General features: G+C 66.3%; 2 protein-coding genes across 4 annotated transcripts; one reads left to right on the forward strand and one right to left on the reverse strand.

The window, feature by feature from the left end:
* Positions 1-433: 433 nt before the first annotated feature.
* On the forward strand, positions 434-7078 carry DDX23 (DEAD-box helicase 23). Of its 2 annotated transcripts, none has more exons than XM_085040959.1 (17): positions 434-556; positions 1157-1359; positions 1454-1552; positions 1665-1761; positions 1884-1949; positions 2477-2615; positions 2690-2823; positions 2895-3007; positions 3102-3245; positions 3699-3924; positions 4039-4184; positions 4390-4567; positions 4648-4890; positions 5379-5530; positions 5639-5747; positions 5845-6019; positions 6499-7078. In XM_085040959.1, the coding sequence occupies exons 2-17, from the start codon at positions 1157-1159 to the stop codon at positions 6720-6722; spliced, it is 2448 nt and encodes an 815-aa protein (XP_084897085.1). In that variant the 5' UTR covers positions 434-556; the 3' UTR covers positions 6723-7078. The 2 variants fall into 2 exon arrangements, with proteins under 2 accessions (XP_084897085.1, XP_084897086.1); XM_085040960.1 differs by having other exon boundaries at positions 2693-2823.
* Positions 7079-7266: 188 nt separating this feature from the next.
* On the reverse strand, positions 7267-14394 carry CACNB3 (calcium voltage-gated channel auxiliary subunit beta 3). 2 transcript variants are annotated; one of them, XM_085040987.1, is made up of 14 exons: positions 14215-14394; positions 13973-14065; positions 11046-11168; positions 10841-10963; positions 10649-10764; positions 10518-10582; positions 10407-10426; positions 10100-10180; positions 9847-9905; positions 9654-9763; positions 9417-9568; positions 9246-9341; positions 9014-9163; positions 7267-8389 (listed from the first exon to the last, which is right to left on the reverse strand). In XM_085040987.1, the coding sequence occupies exons 1-14, from the start codon at positions 14254-14256 to the stop codon at positions 8105-8107; spliced, it is 1515 nt and encodes a 504-aa protein (XP_084897113.1). In that variant the 5' UTR covers positions 14257-14394; the 3' UTR covers positions 7267-8104. The 2 variants fall into 2 exon arrangements, with proteins under 2 accessions (XP_084897113.1, XP_084897115.1); XM_085040989.1 differs by lacking the exons at positions 13973-14065; positions 14215-14394 and adding an exon at positions 12264-12417.
* Positions 14395-15622: the final 1228 nt, after the last annotated feature.

Raw genomic sequence — 15622 nt, forward strand, 5'->3', positions numbered from 1 at the left:
CCTGGGTGCAGGTGCAGAAGGCAAAATCCCTTTTTTGGGCTGGGTTGGGGTGTCTTTATGGGGGTACCAAAAAGTCCCCCAGCTCTTTTGCCGCCCCCAGACTCTGCCTGGGACCCCCGGGGATGCAGTGGGGGGCTGGGCCTCCTGCGGGGACACTGATCTGAGGGTCCCTAGGGGTTTGGGGTGCACAGGGCTGTGGGGACACTGACTCGGGAAGGTCTCCCCAGGATTTGGGGTGTTCAGGGCCGTAGGTGATCAGGGCCTCCTTCGGGAGGTCCCTTCGGGATGGGCAGGGCTCAGGGACGCGGGGACACCGTCCCGGGAGACTCGTTGCGGTGCTGGGGGACTCATTGCTGCGCGGCGGAAGGATCGCGGGGCGCGGCGGTTCACCCATAGCGCAGGAACGCTGATAAGGCGCGGGGGGTGCTGGGACTTGTATGCCAATGCCGCGAGGGCTGCCGGGAGCTGTAGTCCCGCGCCGTCCCGTCGTGCCCCGCGGGCCCGGCAGATATGGCGGCGGCGGCAGGGCGACGGCGTTGAACCCGGGGCTGCGGCGGTGAGCGGGGAGCGGCGGGAGGGGACAGAGGGGCACCGCGGGAAGCCCCGGGGCACCTCCTCGGGGCCAAGGGGCTGGAAGGCCCTGCTACCGCGGCACCGGGCAGAGCCCCGCTACTGGGCACCACGGGCCGGGCCTGGAGCGCCGTTACGCCGCGTCCCCCGGGCCTCCCGGAGCACTTTGGGGATCCCCCAGGCTTCACTGCACCCATCCCCGGGCATCTCCGTGCCTTCTCAGGGTCCCCCCTTCCCTCCACGTTCTCTCCTCGGAGCCCCGCAGCCCTTCCCGCTCCTTTCTGGTGTCCCTCTGTGTCCTGTCAAGGGTCCCCCAGGCCTCCCCACTCCCTCCTCAGGGTCTCTCTGCACTCTCCCCGGGTTCCCCAGCTCCCCCTGCTCCTTTCTGGCGTCTCTCTGTTCTCTCCCCGGGTCCTTCAGCGCCTCTCCACTTCCTCTCGGGGGTCTTTCAGACCTCCCCACACCATTTTAGGGTCCCTCTGTGGCCCCTCTGGTTCTCCCTTGCACCCCAAGTCCCCTCCCAGCCCTCCGCGCTCCTTTCTTCTGCACCCCCCGAGTCCCGCCGGTGTCTGACCCCTGCCCACAGATGGCCGGAGAACTGGCAGACAAAAAGGATCGGGATGCATCCCCGGTGAAGGAGGAGAGGAAACGTTCCCGCTCCCCGGACCGGGAGAGGGAGCGAGACCGGGACCGCAAGAGCTCCCCGGCCAAGGACCGGAAGCGACACAGATCCCGGGACCGGAGACGGAGCCGCTCGCGCTCCCGGTCCCGCTCCAAGTCCACAGAGAGGTGAGGGGGGTCCGGGGCTCCCTGGCTTTTTGGGAAAAGCTGTGGTGGCCCCGTGGGGATTCTGGGGTCATGCTGTGATCCCCACATGCCACAGGGATCGGCGGCACAAGGAGCGGGACCGTGACCGCAGCAAGAAGGATCGGGACAGGGACAAGGATGGGCACCGGCGGGACAAGGATCGGAAGCGATCCAGGTGGATTTTGTTGCTGTTTTGAGGGATTCCTGCTCTCCCCTAAACCCCCTGGAGGTTGGGGATTCCCCAGGGCTGTGTTCAGTGTCTGATTCCATGCTGTTTTCCTTGGAAGTTTGTCCCCTGGCAGGGGGAAGGACTCCAAGTCTCGGAAGGATCGGGATGCACGGAAAGCAGAGGAAGAGGAGGAGAATGCCCTGAAGAAGGAGAAGGTGAGGAGGGGGTGGAGGGAGCTTGGCTGGGAGTGGCTCCAGGGGGATCCAGGTCCCTGGGGAATGGCTCCAGGGGGATCCAGGTACCTGGGAGTGGTGCTGACATCTGGGTCTACTTCCAGGCACAGCCACTGTCCTTGGAGGAGCTGCTGGCAAAGAAGAAGGCAGAAGAGGAGGCAGAAGCCAAGGTGGGAACAGGAACAGGAGTGTCTTCTCTCTGGTGGGGGATATGGGTGTTTGGGGGGACACCACAGTGGGGCATCCAAAGAGGGAGCAGGCTGAAAAACTTGGGGATGCAGAGGGACCCCAGAAGGAAGCAGGGAGTGCCAGGAGACACAGGGTGGGACTGTGCAGGGGGTTAAGGGAGGGAACATGGGGGGCTGTGGAGACCTAGGAGGGAGAGGGGTGGTGTGGTATACCCTCAGGAGGGAGCAGAAGGACCTTGGGAGGGAATAGGAAAGGCTGAGGGGTCCGGTGAGGGGCACAGAGGGACCCCAGGAAAGAAAGAAGGAGGACTGGGGGCACAAGAAGGGAGCAGAGAGACCCCTGGGAGGGGGTGGAGAGGTTTGGGGCATCTAGGGAGAGAGAAGAGGAACCCAGGAGGGAGAGGGGAGGCCTGGGGGACCCTGGGAAGGAGCAGAGAAGGCTGAGGGGATCCCCAGCAGCACAGGGGGGACAGTCAGGCCCAGTGTGACCCTTCCTCTCTCCCTCCCAGCCCAAGTTCCTGTCCAAGGCAGAGCGAGAGGCCGAGGCCCTGCGGCGGCGGCAGCAGGAGGTGGAGGAGCGGCAGCGGCTGCTGGAGGAGGAGAGGAAGAAGAGAAAACAATTCCAGGAGATGGGCAGGAAGATGCTGGGTAAGGCATCATCCCTAGAGCCCCCCAGCCCTCGGGGTGAGTGCTGGCTCTGAGCCCCTTCCCCTGCTCCCCAGAAGACCCCCAGGAGCGCGAGCGCCGGGAACGCCGAGAGCGCATGGAGCGGGAAACCAACGGCACTGAGGACGAGGAGGGTAGGCAGAAGATCCGGGAGGAGAAGGACAAGAGTAAAGAGCTTCACGCCATCAAGGTGGGGCTGGGGGCTGGTCTGGGGGGCCTAGGGGAAGATGAGGGAGTCCCACTGAGTCTGGGGTCCTGCAGGAGCGATACCTGGGCGGGGTGAAGAAGCGCCGGCGCACGCGGCACCTCAACGACCGCAAGTTCGTGTTCGAGTGGGATGCGTCAGAGGACACGTCCATCGACTACAACCCCCTGTGAGTGCTGGGATGCCCCCCTAGGGCTGGGGGTATCCCTGAGGGGTGCCAGGCAGCCCCCAGCCCTGCTCCTGATGCTCCCACCCTGCTCCAGGTACAAGGAGAGGCACCAGGTGCAGCTGCTGGGCCGCGGCTTCATCGCTGGCATTGACCTGAAGCAGCAGAAACGGGAGCAGTCACGGTTCTACGGGGACCTGATGGAGAAGAGGCGGACGCTGGAGGAGAAGGAGCAGGAGGAGTGAGATTTTGGGGAAGCTGGGAGGGTGCTGAGGGGTGTGTGGGGTCCTGCTTGGCTTGGCTTGGCTGGGTTGTGGAGCTGGGTTGCAGAAGGTTCTGCAGGAAGTTGACAGAAGAGTTCTAGAGGCATAGGATGAGCCCTATCCCTTTCCTCTTCCTCATCTCCTTCCTTGCTCCCTTTCCTCACCCTGCCCTTGTCTCCCTCTCATTCCTCTATCTTCATCTCTATTTCTCCCATCCTCTTTTCCCTCATGTCATTCCTAATCCCCCTTTCCTTCTCCCTTTTTCCCCATCTCCCTTTTCTCTCCCCCTTTCCCTATCCCCTTTCCCTCACATCATTCCCAATTCCCTTTCTCTCATCTCCTTTCTCTCTCCTCTTTTCTCCATTCCCTTTCCTCCATCCATTTCCCTTTCCCTATCCCATTTTCCCAATCCCTTCCCTGCCTCTGGCCAGGGCGCGGCTGCGGAAGCTGCGGAAGAAGGAGGCCAAGCAGCGCTGGGATGACCGGCACTGGTCCCAGAAGAAGCTGGACGAGATGACAGACAGGGACTGGCGTATCTTCCGTGAGGATTACAGCATCACCACCAAGGGAGGCAAGATCCCAAATCCCATCCGCTCCTGGAAGGACTCCTCCCTGCCGCCTCACATCCTGGAGGTCATTGACAAGTGTGGATACAAGGTGGGCACAGGAGAGGAGGGCTGGGGAAGGTGGAAAAGGGATCATCAGGGATTTGGAGAGGGGGAAGAGGGGAAGCTCTGCTCTGCTCTGCTCTCAACCTTCTCCCCCTGGCAGGAGCCAACCCCGATCCAGCGGCAGGCCATCCCCATCGGGCTGCAGAACCGCGACATCATCGGTGTGGCTGAGACTGGCAGCGGCAAGACGGCAGCATTCCTGATCCCGCTGCTCGTGTGGATCACCACCCTGCCCAAGATCGACCGGTGCGGGGTGGGGACACTGCCTGTGGGTGGAGTGGTGGGGTCAGGACAGGGTGACACTGTGGAGGTGACAGGATGGGCTGACAGGGTGACACTGTTGAGGGATTGAGGCAGGGTTATAGAGTGACATGGTGGAAGGGATGGGGTGACACTAGAGGGCACACACATGGCACTGTAGGTGACACAGCCGTGTCCCACCATGCTGCAGCATCGAGGAGTCAGACCAGGGACCTTATGCCATCATCCTGGCCCCGACGCGTGAGCTGGCTCAGCAGATTGAGGAGGAAACCATCAAATTTGGGAAACCCCTGGGCATCCGAACTGTGGCCGTGATCGGTGGCATCTCCCGCGAGGACCAGGGCTTCCGCCTCCGCATGGGCTGCGAGGTGAGCAGGGGGGTTTTGGAGGGTCCCATGGGGGTGGCTTAGCCCCAGGCTGTGCCCACCAACCCCTGTGCCCCCCCCAGATTGTCATCGCCACGCCAGGTCGGCTCATCGACGTGCTGGAGAACAGATACCTGGTGCTGAGCCGCTGCACCTACGTGGTGCTGGACGAGGCTGATCGCATGATCGACATGGGCTTTGAGCCTGATGTGCAGAAGATCCTGGAGCACATGCCTGTCACCAACCAAAAACCCGACACTGACGAGGCTGAGGACCCCGAGAAGATGTTAGCCAACTTTGAGTCCGGCAAGCACAAATACAGACAGGTGGGTATGGACAAGGAGGGGCCTAGGAAGGCTCCTGTGGGGCTGGGAGGGTATCCATGGGGTGGGGAGGGACAATTTGGGTGTTCAGGGAAGGGGTTGAGGGAATGGGAGTCACATTCCTGCCCTGTGGAGGGATATTCTTGCCCCATGAGTGGATGTTCTTGCCCCACAAGGGGACATTTTTGCCCTGTGGGGGATATTTCTGCTCCATGGAGGACAATCCTACCCCACAGGGAGATGTCACTGCTCTATGGGGATTGTTTCTGCTCCATGGGGGGACATTCCTATGCTGCTCGGGTCATTCCTACCTCATTGGGGGCTGCTTCTGCTCTGTGGGGGATGTTCCTGCCACACCAGGGTCATCCCTACTTCATTGTGGGATGTTCCCTGCCCCACCAGGGTCATTCCTACTTCACTGGGGGGTGTTCTTGCCCCATGGAGGGACATTCCCACCTCACAGAGGACATCACCATCCTGTTCCCTTGCAGACTGTCATGTTCACAGCCACCATGCCACCAGCAGTGGAGCGCCTGGCCCGCAGTTACCTCCGGCGTCCGGCTGTGGTCTACATTGGCTCTGCTGGCAAACCCCATGAGAGGGTGGAACAGAAGGTTTTCCTCATGTCCGAGTCAGAGAAGAGGTGGGGAGCACAGGATTTGGGGGTGGCCTGGGAGTTGGAGGGTGAGGGCGACTTTGTGGGATGCCTCAGCCTCTCTTTGCTCAACTGTCTCTTCCTCCTCCTCTACAGGAAGAAGCTCTTGGCCATCCTGGAGCAAGGCTTCGACCCACCCATCATCATCTTCGTCAACCAGAAGAAGGGCTGCGATGTGCTGGCCAAGTCACTGGAGAAGATGGGAGTGAGTCTGGGTTGGGGGGTCACCCTGAGCCCTGTCCCCCTTGTCCCCACATGGGGACCCCCTGATGTGCCCCCCATTAACCCCTCTCTTCCCACAGTACAACGCCTGCACCCTGCACGGTGGGAAGGGCCAGGAGCAGCGAGAGTTTGCCCTCTCCAACCTCAAGGCTGGGGCCAAGGACATCCTGGTGGCAACAGACGTGGCTGGACGTGGTATCGACATCCACGACGTCTCTATGGTGGTCAACTACGACATGGCCAAGAACATCGAGGGTGAGGGGGCTGGGGGGCACTGAGGGGGCTTTGGGGGGTTGCCCAGCCCTGGTGCTGCCAGTCTGAAGAAGTTGTGAGGTTGCCCAGCCTTGGTACTGGGTGTGCAGGAGGTGCCTGGCCCTGGCACAGCCCTCACTGAGTGGCTGTGGAGGTGCCCAGCTCTGGTTTTTGGGGTGCAGAGGGCACCCAGCCCCAGTGCTGCCACACCCAGGGGGTTGTGGGATGCCCACCCCTGGTACTGGGAGGGCAAAGGGGGTGCCTGATCATGGTTCTGGGGGTGCAGGGTGTGTCTGGTCCTGGTACTGGGAGCGCTGTAGATGCCCAGCCTTGGTACTGGGGGTGTGTGGGGTGCCCAGCCTCAGTGCCACCACTTCAGGGGGACTGTGGAATGTGCATCTCTGGTACTGAGGGTGAAGGGGGAAGCACAGGGTGTGCCCAGCCCTGGCACTGCCCACACTGAGCCCTTCATGCCCCCGCAGATTACATCCACCGCATCGGGCGGACAGGCCGAGCAGGGAAGAGCGGTGTGGCCATCACCTTCCTCACCAAGGAGGACTCCACGGTGTTCTACGACCTCAAACAGGCCATCCTGGAGAGCCCTGTGTCCTCCTGCCCCCCCGAGCTGGCCAACCACCCCGATGCCCAGCACAAGCCCGGCACCATCCTCACCAAAAAGCGGCGGGAGGAGACCATCTTCGCCTGAGGCCCCACTGGCCCCTCTTCATCACCCCTCCAGGGACACTAGGACCAGCAAGGCTGCCAGGACTGCTCTGGCTGTTCTTTTCCCAGCTCCTTGTGCAGCCAGGACTGCCCACAAGCAGAGACTGGGGCTGGGATTATCCCAAAATATCCCCCGTTCTCCTGGTCCCCCTCCCCACTTTCCCCATGGAGCGGAGGAGCTGCTGGAGGCTGTTTGGGGGCCAGTTCCTCCCTGCTGCCGGGGTGGGGCTGGTTTTTGGGCTGTCCTGGGAACTGTCTGCACCTCATCCTTTGGGTTTTTTGGGGTTTTTTTTTGTAGCTGAAGCTCCAGGCTGCAGGAATAAACCGGCAGCGGCGTTACCAGCGTCACCTCCTCGTCCTCTCCCTTCCCTGGGTGACATTGCCTAGCCCCTGGTGCCACCTCCCATGGAGAGAGAAGCCAGCAGTGGCCAAAAGGAGGACTTTCAGGCCCTCAACACCCACCAGCATTGTCCCTCCCCCAGACCTGGTTCCCCCATGTCCCCTCCACAAACACAGACACCACCACCTCTGAGCACTCTTGTGTTTCTGAAACCAATTACAGGGAAATCAGTGCTTTCTACAAAAGAAATTATAACAAATCTGTGGCCCCCACCCCATTCCCCCCCCCACCAGTGCTGGCCCCGGGGGGGGCTCAGCCCACGCCAGGACCCCCTGGCCGAGGGCAGTGGGTGCCGTATTTACAGGACTCTGGTGACGTGCGGTGACAGCGTGGGCAGGGGACATTGGGAACAGGGCGGTGGGTGCAAGCGTGGAGCAACCCCCACACCCCATACAGCCTCCCCACCCTGTCCTCCCCGTGCTGGGGGGCAAGAGCAGTTTGGCTGCAGTGACCGGGGCTGGGGGAATCGGTGTGGAGCAAAGCGAGTGGTGTCACCCACTCCTCCCGGGGGTCCCATGCAGGGGTGGGGAGGGGGCAGGCCAGGTCCCGGGGGGGAGCAGGCACCTTCCCTTTCTTCCTCGGATCTGTGTGGGGTGGGGGACGCTGCTACAACTGCGCCCCCTCCTTACCTCCACTTTTTGGAGGGGGGCACCCACTGTCCATGGCAGCTGCCCTGCAGAGAATGAGCCAACCTGCGATGGCCCGGGGGGGAAACTGAGGCAGGGCGAAGGCGTGTGTCTGTCCCCAGGTTCCCCAAAACGTTAACGGGGTGTCCCAGGGCATTCTGGCCGCCGGCCCCCCCGCCCTGTGCTTATGGCTGAAGACGTGCCCGGGGCCCGGGCGAGAGGAAGCTGCCGGTGCGGAGTTCGATTGTCTGAGCACCCCCAGCGCGGGGCTGGGGCGAGGCAGGGAGCGCCCAGGGTTTGGGGAGGGCCGGTTCCCAGCCGTGCCCCCCCTCCCCACCCCTAATAGCTGTCCTTAGCCCAGGGCCGACTGCGCTGCCAGTTCCTGTCGTGGTTGCGCTCGCTCGGGCGCTCCGGCGTGCCGGGACCGCTGCCGTGGTGCCGGTGGGGCTGGTACAGGTCGGGGTAGGGATCCCCGTACTCCTCCTCCTCCTCCAGGTGTCGGGAGCTGCGCTGGGATGTGGCCCCCCAAGGCTGGGGCGAGGTGTCCCCTGCCTCATCCGATGGCATCAGGCTGTCGTGCTCCAGCGGCGAGTGCTCGCCCCGCTCCCCCAGCAGCTGCTGGCTCTGCGAGGCAGGGAGGGGCTGCGGGGGCGGCGCGGTGCGGGCTGCGTGTGCCCCCCGACCCTGGGACCCTGTGACCCTGTGCTGGGTCCCGGCAGGAAGCAGGGAGGGGTTCGGGGAGCTGCATGTCCTCCCCAGCCTGGACACCCCTGTGTTGGGTCCCCAACAGGAGCGGGGAGTGGGGCTGTGTCCCCAGTCTTGACCTGTGCACCCCACCCTGGTGTGTCGACCCCCATGGATCCCCATAGGGGTAGTGAGGAGGCTCTGGGGACAGCGTGGGGGGCTGCATGTCCCCCCCAGCCCTGGCACCCTGTGCTGGGTACCTCATGGGAAGCAGGGAGAGGCTGCATGTCCCCCCAAGCCTGGACACCCCAGCGCTGAGTCCCCATAAGGAGCCTGGAATGGGACTGTTTGTCCCCAGTTCTGACCTGTACACTCCCACCCTGTTCTGTGGACCCCTGTGCCAACTGCCCGTGGGGACAGTGTGAGAGGTTGTGTGGCCTCCCTGGCCCCAGCATCCTTGTGCTGAGTCCCCATGGGGACAGTGGGGGATTTTGTGTCCCCCCCCACCCCATCTCCCCCTGTCACAGTTGCCAGTGGGGAGCAGTGAGGAGACCACGGGGTTACCTGCAGGCCCGGGAGTCCGGTGGGCGAGGGGACAGCATGGGGGGCGTGTGGTGGGTGGTGTGTGGCACGCCAGTAAACCTCCAGGTACTCAGCCAGGTGCTCACAGGCATCCTCCAGCTGGTTCTCATCCAGGATCACATCGAAGAGTTCCTGGGGGGGCAGGTGAGGGAGGTCAGGAGGGGCTCGGGAATCCCCCCAGGCATCCTGAGGGTGGGGGGACTTGCTGGCTCACCGGGGGACACTGCACCAGCTTGTCAGCTGCCATCATCTGCACATTGAGATGCTTCACCTGCGACTTGCCCCTGGACTTGATGAGCCGCTGCAGGACCTGGGGAGGGGAGAGGGGAGTGATGGCACCACGGCGGGCAGCCAGGTCCCCCCCAGAGCCATGGTCACCCCTCACCTTGGGCGAGGACACCTTGACGTAGACGATGATGGGTGCCAGGGAGGTCTTGGCCAGCTGGGCTGGGTGGTTGATGGTGTCAGCATCCAGCACCACCAGCTGCAGGGACTTGGCCAGCTCGAAGATGCGCTCGATCTCACTCTGCACCTCGGCTGGGGGAATATAAGGGGGTCATGTCAGGCTGGGCTGACCCCTGGGAGGGGTCCCTGCACCCCCGGGGTGAGCCTGGCCCCTCACCAATGCTGGAGCGGGTGGTGGAGCGCTCCAGGATCGCCTGCTTGCCCAGGTTGTTGAGGATGGAGCGCTTGGCCAGGGACAGGTCAGCTGTGATGTGGGTGATGGAGATCCTGGGGGGCACAGGGACACGGTGGGCACCTGGGACCCCCAGGCCAGGGAGAAAGGGGTGTTCTGGGTGGGGTGATGGTCTAACCTGCCATCGAATCTGTGCTTGAGGAAGTCGAAGAGGGCTTTCTGCATCATGTCGGTGACCTGCCACGGGGCCGCCAGCCCGGTGAGCCACGGCAGATGGCACCGGCAGGGAGGTGGCAGCCGCGCAGCACCCTGCCAGCCACCCTCGGCCCCACCATCTGCCCGCCGCCGGCACGGGATGGGCAGGGAGGGGACAAGGGGTACAGGGCACCACCCCGAGGACACAACGAGGCCACCCCACAGGCCCTCCCTACCTCGTATCCTTTCAGTGAAGGCCCCACCAGCACCACGGGCCGCATGGAGGGGACCACGTCGTAGGGTGGAATGTGCTGCGTCTGCAGGGGGACGTGAGGGTGTGTCAGTGTCCTGTGCTGCCACCCCCAGCCAGGAAGGGTCAATGAGCCTATTCCAGAGAGTCACGGCATCCTGGAGCCCTCCCAGCCCCACAATGAGGGAAGAGAGAGGGTCTGCTCCCACCCCACCCCAGAAGCTCGTTGCCCTACCTGCAGCCCCCTCCCCACCTCCCCCTGCCCAGGGCACAGCCCTGCACCTGGGACTCACCTGCTTCTGCTTCTGCTTGGCTTGGGGAGAGAAGAGACAGAGGTTGGTGACAGTAAGGTGGGGACTCCCAGGGACCCCTCCCGACTCGCCTGGGCCAAGATCTGCCCTTACCTAAGGAGGGGGGAGGCGATCGCCGGCTCCCGCTGTCGCCGAGGCCCGAGGCATTGCCAGCTCTCCTGGGGAAGAAGGGAGTGAGAGAGTGTTGAGGCCCCCAGAGTAGGGCCAGGGGGTTCCATCCCTACCTGGCTTTCTGCTCCTGCTTGAGCCTCATGGCTTCCAGGCGCTGGGGGCTGGGGATGAAGGCGATGTCCCCCCCCTCCTTCACTAGGCGCCCGATCCACCAGTCATTGCTGTATTTCTGGGAGAGGACAGGGCAGAAGTGAGATCAGGGGAGATCACTGGCCCTGAACAGACCCTCCAGCACCCCAGCTGACCTCCTTGATGTGCAGGAAATCTTTGGCTTCGAAGTTGATGGCGGCTCCCTGCACTGGGCACTCCTCATCCAGCGCCCCACAGTAGCTGACATTGGTGCGGACAGCGAAGGCGACTGGCTTGTGCTGGGGGTTTTTAGGGGGTGATCAGCACCCCAGGTGCTGGCAGCAAGCCCGGGCCGTGCCCTGGGTGTCTCCCCATCCATACCTTGGCCCTCTCGAGCTGCTGCTGGGCCTGGCTCTCCACCTCGCGCCGGGCACCCTCACGGTCCTCTTCCAGGGACACGTCGGAGTCCAGGGATGGGCGGCTGGTGTAGGAGTCCGCCGAGCCCTGGGGGAACGGGGCTGAGTGCCGGGGGGCTGTGAGGGGAACCCCCACAAAGAGGGACCGCGGGCTGAGGCAGTGCCAGCCCCGGGAGGGGACCCTCCTGACCCCCTTTCAGCTCTTGGGGGTCCACGGTGGCATCAAGCCTAGTGTGTCAGGTGGCATCACCCAGCACGGCTGCCCTGGGCTGCAGCCGCCACGTGCTGCGGGCTCACGGGGGAGACCCCGCAGCCTCAGGGATGGAGAGATGACCCCTGTCACCCTGGGCATGTGGGTCTCGCCGCTGCCGCCCCCCACGCCGGGGTGCTCAGGGCAGCACCCCTGGCTCCCTCTCCCCGCCGCGCCGGTATTTACCCACCGCCCGCTGCGCCTGGAACCGGCGCAGAAGCTGCGGTGAAATATTTATAGGTGCCTGGATGTGGCTGAGCCCCCCCCGAGGCCCCCCGGGCTCTGCCGGGCTGAGCTCAGCGCCGCTGCCCAGCACCGCCCCCTCGCTAACCTGCACATCCCACCCCGCTCACATCGAGGGGGGGCTGGACACCCCCTCCAGCCCCCCCCGCAGGCAATATGGTTTCCCAGCATAGCCCCCCCCAACATGGCCTCCCCAGCACGGCCCCCCCAGCATCGTCACCGCCCCCCGCGCCCCGAATATCCCCCACCCCCGAGCATCCCCAGTATGGCTCCGCAGCATTCCAGTGCGGCCCCCCAGTACGACCCCCCATCGTCTCCAGTGTGGCCCCCCAGTACAGCATCTCCAGCCCCCCCTCTAGCGCGACCCCCCATGCAGCCCCCCCGGAACGGAGCATGAGCCCCCGCGGGGTCCCCGGCCGTGGGGATCGGGATTCTCTTCCCGCCTGGTCCCGGTCCCGGCGGAACCTGCCGCGGGGGACGAGAACGGTGGCGGCGGCGAGGAACAAAGGGCCGGGGGTCGGCGCAGCACCCCCCGCACCGGGCACGAACCCCGCACTGGGCACGGCCCCCCCCGAGGCACAGCCCCCTCGTGCGCCATCACCACCCCGCCGGGAAGAGCTCCCCCCCAACCCGACCGCGGCCCCCCTGGCACGGCCCCCCCGGTACCGGAGCCGGTACCGGAACCGGTACCTCGTTGAGCAGGAAGGTAGCGCTGGAGTCAGAAAACGACATAGACGGGGCGAGCCGAGCCGAGCCGCCCGCGCCCCCCCGCCCCGCTCCACCGGCACCGGCTCCGGTTCCGGCTGCGGCTCGGGCTCCGGCTGGCCCTGCCCGCTCCGCCGCCACCGCCCCTCCCCGCCCCTCCCCGCCCCCGCCTCCCACCGCCCCCCCGGGGCGCACGGAGCCGCCCCCGCCGCTCAGCCCGGGGGGGGTTGGGTGCGTTGGGGGTCGCCGTTCCCCCTTCCCGGTGCTGGCGGTGGGTTCCGGCCCCTCTCCGCTGGGGACCGCCGCGGGGCTGCGCTGGCAGCCGCGAGTCCCGAGCGGTGCCGGTGAGCTGCACCCGGACGAGTCACCGGTGCAGCTCCCGGTGGAGCGGGGTGGGGGGGATAGTTTGCCAAGAGGGCAGCTCTCGTGAGGGGGGAGTCCCGGGGCAGCGGCGGAGGGGCTGTGCAGCCTCCCGCAGCGCGCAGCTCGGGGTTCCGGGCGGCGATGGGGGGTCCCGGTGGGTACCTCCATGCTCCGGTGAGGCGGCTCCGGTCCTGCCCCGAGCCGGCAGCAGCCCCGTCTGCAGGGCGAGCCCTGCGGCGGGGCCGGAGCCGCTCCCGCCCCCCCGCCGCGCCCCCCCCCGCCCCCGAGGAGGGGGGCAGCGACGGGCCCCGGGGGACCGGCCCGGCCCGCCCCGTTACCGCGCAGCGGGACAGGCCCCAGCGGGACCGGCCCGAAACGACTCGCCGGCCGGCCCGAGGACGTCGGGGCAGCGGTCGGCGGGGTGGGGGCTTCGGACAGCGGCGGGACAGACCGCGGACACTTGCACCGAGCACCAGGCAACGGGCACCGGTACCGGGCACCAGGCAATGGGCGCTGGCCCCGGTACCGGGTACCAGGCAATGGGCACCGGCCCCGGTACCGAGCACATGGCGGGGCCCAGCCGGGCCCTCTCCGAGGTGCTGAAGGGGCCGCGCCGGATGCTGGGCCAGGTCAGGGGGTCCCTGGGGGTACCGGGGAGTACCGGAACAGCAGGTGCTATCCCGGGAGGGAAGCGGGATGCTCAGTCCTCTCTGAGCCTCCTGGGGCCGCCCCGACAGGATCCCCCCGCCCTCCGCGGGGCCTCCCAGGTATCCGCTCACCCTCCGGCGGCCGGGGAGGGGGCGCAGCTCGGGGCCGAAGGCAACCGGAGCACCGGGTGGGGAGCGGAGAATCCGTGCCTCTCCCCGGCAGCGCGAGGAGGCGGGCCGGTGCCGGTTGAGAGAACGGGCGGGGAGCCACGCGGACCCCTCTATACTCCCCCCCCAGCCCGTTTCCCTTCCGCTGCCTCAGTTTCCCGGGGCCGCCCCCCGCGCCGCAGTGCCGGTGCCCGCCGCCGGCCCGGCCCTGACGCAGCACTCGCTATTTTTAGCCGCGGGGAGCGGCTGTTGCGATGCCACCGGCGCCCGGTGCCGGCGCCCAGCCCCGGTCCCGCGGGAGCGGTGGGGCGGAGGCGGCCACCCAGCTCCCTCCAGTGCGGAGGTTGGGGCGGGAGATGCTCGGCCGCTCCCCGCTCCCCACCCCAGGTCCACGCTTTAATGCGGAGCCGCAGCAGCGGCGGGCCCGGGGCTGGCGGAGCTGCCCTGCCCCGGTGCCGGTGCTGGTGTCGTTGCCGGTGTAGGTGCCGGTGTTGGTGCCGGTGCCGGCCCGCTCACCTGCCTGCGGAGGATGCTGGAGGTGGTGTCGGACGAGGTGCTGCCGTCCGAGCGCTTGAAGCGGCTCTTGCGCTTCGGGAGCCTCCGGGGGCTCTGCGGCGAGAGCAGGCGGTGAGCACCGGGCGGCCCCGGGCGACGCGCCCCCGCCGCGGCGCTGCCACCGGCGGTCCCCGGCTCGGCGGGCAGAACCGAACCGGGCCGCGCGGGGCCCGCGACGGCCGGGAGGGTTCCGGTCTGCTCACCTGGAAGGAGCCGGCAGCGTCAGGCTGCGCCGGGGCGGACATCCCCGGCAGCACCCACCGGAGCCCCGGGGATCCCGGCGGGGCAGCCCCACACCGGACCGCGGCGCTCCGCGGGGAAGGGCCGCGCCGCCGCCACTGCCGCGCTCCGCATCACACGGGGCCGCCGGGGCGTCCCGGCCGTCCCCGCCCCCGCCTGCCCGCCCCCGCGCCCATCCCCGTAGCGGCCGGTCCGCGCCCCCGCAGCTGGGCAGCCACCGGGAGGCACCGGCAACGGACCCTCCCCGCAACCCGCAGTGCTGCGGGGACCGGCCGAGCGATACCGGGGAAGAGGAGTCCCCCGGGGCCGCCGCGGCCCTGCCCACGCTTTTGCGGGGATGCGGGAGACCGCCGCCCGCATCCCCACAGGGACGGCTCCCCCAGTCGCCGTGCCCCCCGCCACAGATTTTTTTGGTCACCCCCCCTCCGGGACATCGTCCCCCTCCACGGGGTTACGCTCCCAAAGACCCCCGCGTGGGGCAGGCGGAGGCGTGGGGGGGACGCAGCCCACCCACCCCACGCCCCGTGTCACCGCCGTGCCCACTGTGGCAGCCGGTTCCGGTGCTGTAGCATCACCGGACCGGAGCGGCGGATGGGGACCGCGGGCCGGGAGTGCACCGGGAGCCCCACGGAGCCCCAGCACGGGCCCCCCACACCCCGCGCGCCGAGACTTCCGCGTGGGGCCGCAGGGACACGGCCCCGCCGGCGGCTGCTAATTAATGATTAATCAGCGCTCCCCGGGGCCCGGCGCCGGGGCGGGGGGAGGGAAGGGGGAGCACGGGGAGGTTCTGCCACGGGGGAAGGGCAGGGCTTGTCCCACGCACACTCGTGGGGTACAGGGGGGGTGGGCTGGTGGGGACCGCAGTGAGGGGGTGCCCTGTGCCGAGCTGGGCATGAGGGCACGGCGAACTCTGTGTGTGTGTAAGGGGTGTGTGTGTGTGTGTGTGTGCATGCAAGGGGGCTGTGAGTGTGTAAGGGGTGTGTAAGGGTGAGGGTCCGTGCAAGGGGGATGTGATTATGTAAGGGGTGTATTAACAGGGTGTGTGCAAGGACTGTGTGTAGGAAGGTGGGGGGCAGTGTGTGTAAAGGCTGTGTGTGTGTTAAGGTGTGTGTGCAAGGGGTGTGTGTTCGTGTGTGTGCAAAGGAGTGTGTATAGAATGTGTGGGGTGTGGATAAGGGGTGTGTGTGCCCTTGTGTGTGTATATGTGTGAGCAAAGGATGTGTGTGCAAAGGATGTGTGTGCAAGCTGTGTGTGCAAGCTGTGTGTGCACGCCCACTGTACCTAAGGGGTGTACAGGTGTTTGTAGATGGGGATTCGTGTGTTTGCACACACACGTATAGGGGTTTATGTGTGAGTGTGTAACGGGGCTGC

This window comes from Lichenostomus cassidix, chromosome 29 (assembly GCF_008360975.1).
Source record: "Lichenostomus cassidix isolate B80296 chromosome 29, HeHo_3.0, whole genome shotgun sequence".
Lineage (NCBI taxonomy): Eukaryota > Metazoa > Chordata > Aves > Passeriformes > Meliphagidae > Lichenostomus > Lichenostomus cassidix.

Excerpts from the sequence above, each read along its gene's own strand:
- DDX23 (XM_085040959.1), top strand. The coding sequence starts at position 1,157 with ATGGCCGGAGAACTGGCAGACAAAAAGGATCGGGATGCATCCCCGGTG. Across the intron at positions 1,360-1,453 it reads CGCTCCAAGTCCACAGAGAG|GGATCGGCGGCACAAGGAGC; the intron begins GTGAGGGGGGTC and ends CACATGCCACAG. Across the intron at positions 4,185-4,389 it reads ACCCTGCCCAAGATCGACCG|CATCGAGGAGTCAGACCAGG; the intron begins GTGCGGGGTGGG and ends ACCATGCTGCAG.
- CACNB3 (XM_085040987.1), bottom strand. The coding sequence starts at position 14,256 with ATGTCCGCCCCGGCGCAGCCTGACGCTGCCGGCTCCTTCCAG. Across the intron at positions 10,427-10,517 it reads ATCGCCTCCCCCCTCCTTAG|CCAAGCAGAAGCAGAAGCAG; the intron begins GTAAGGGCAGAT and ends TCTCTCCCCAAG. Across the intron at positions 9,764-9,846 it reads AAGCACAGATTCGATGGCAG|GATCTCCATCACCCACATCA; the intron begins GTTAGACCATCA and ends TGTGCCCCCCAG.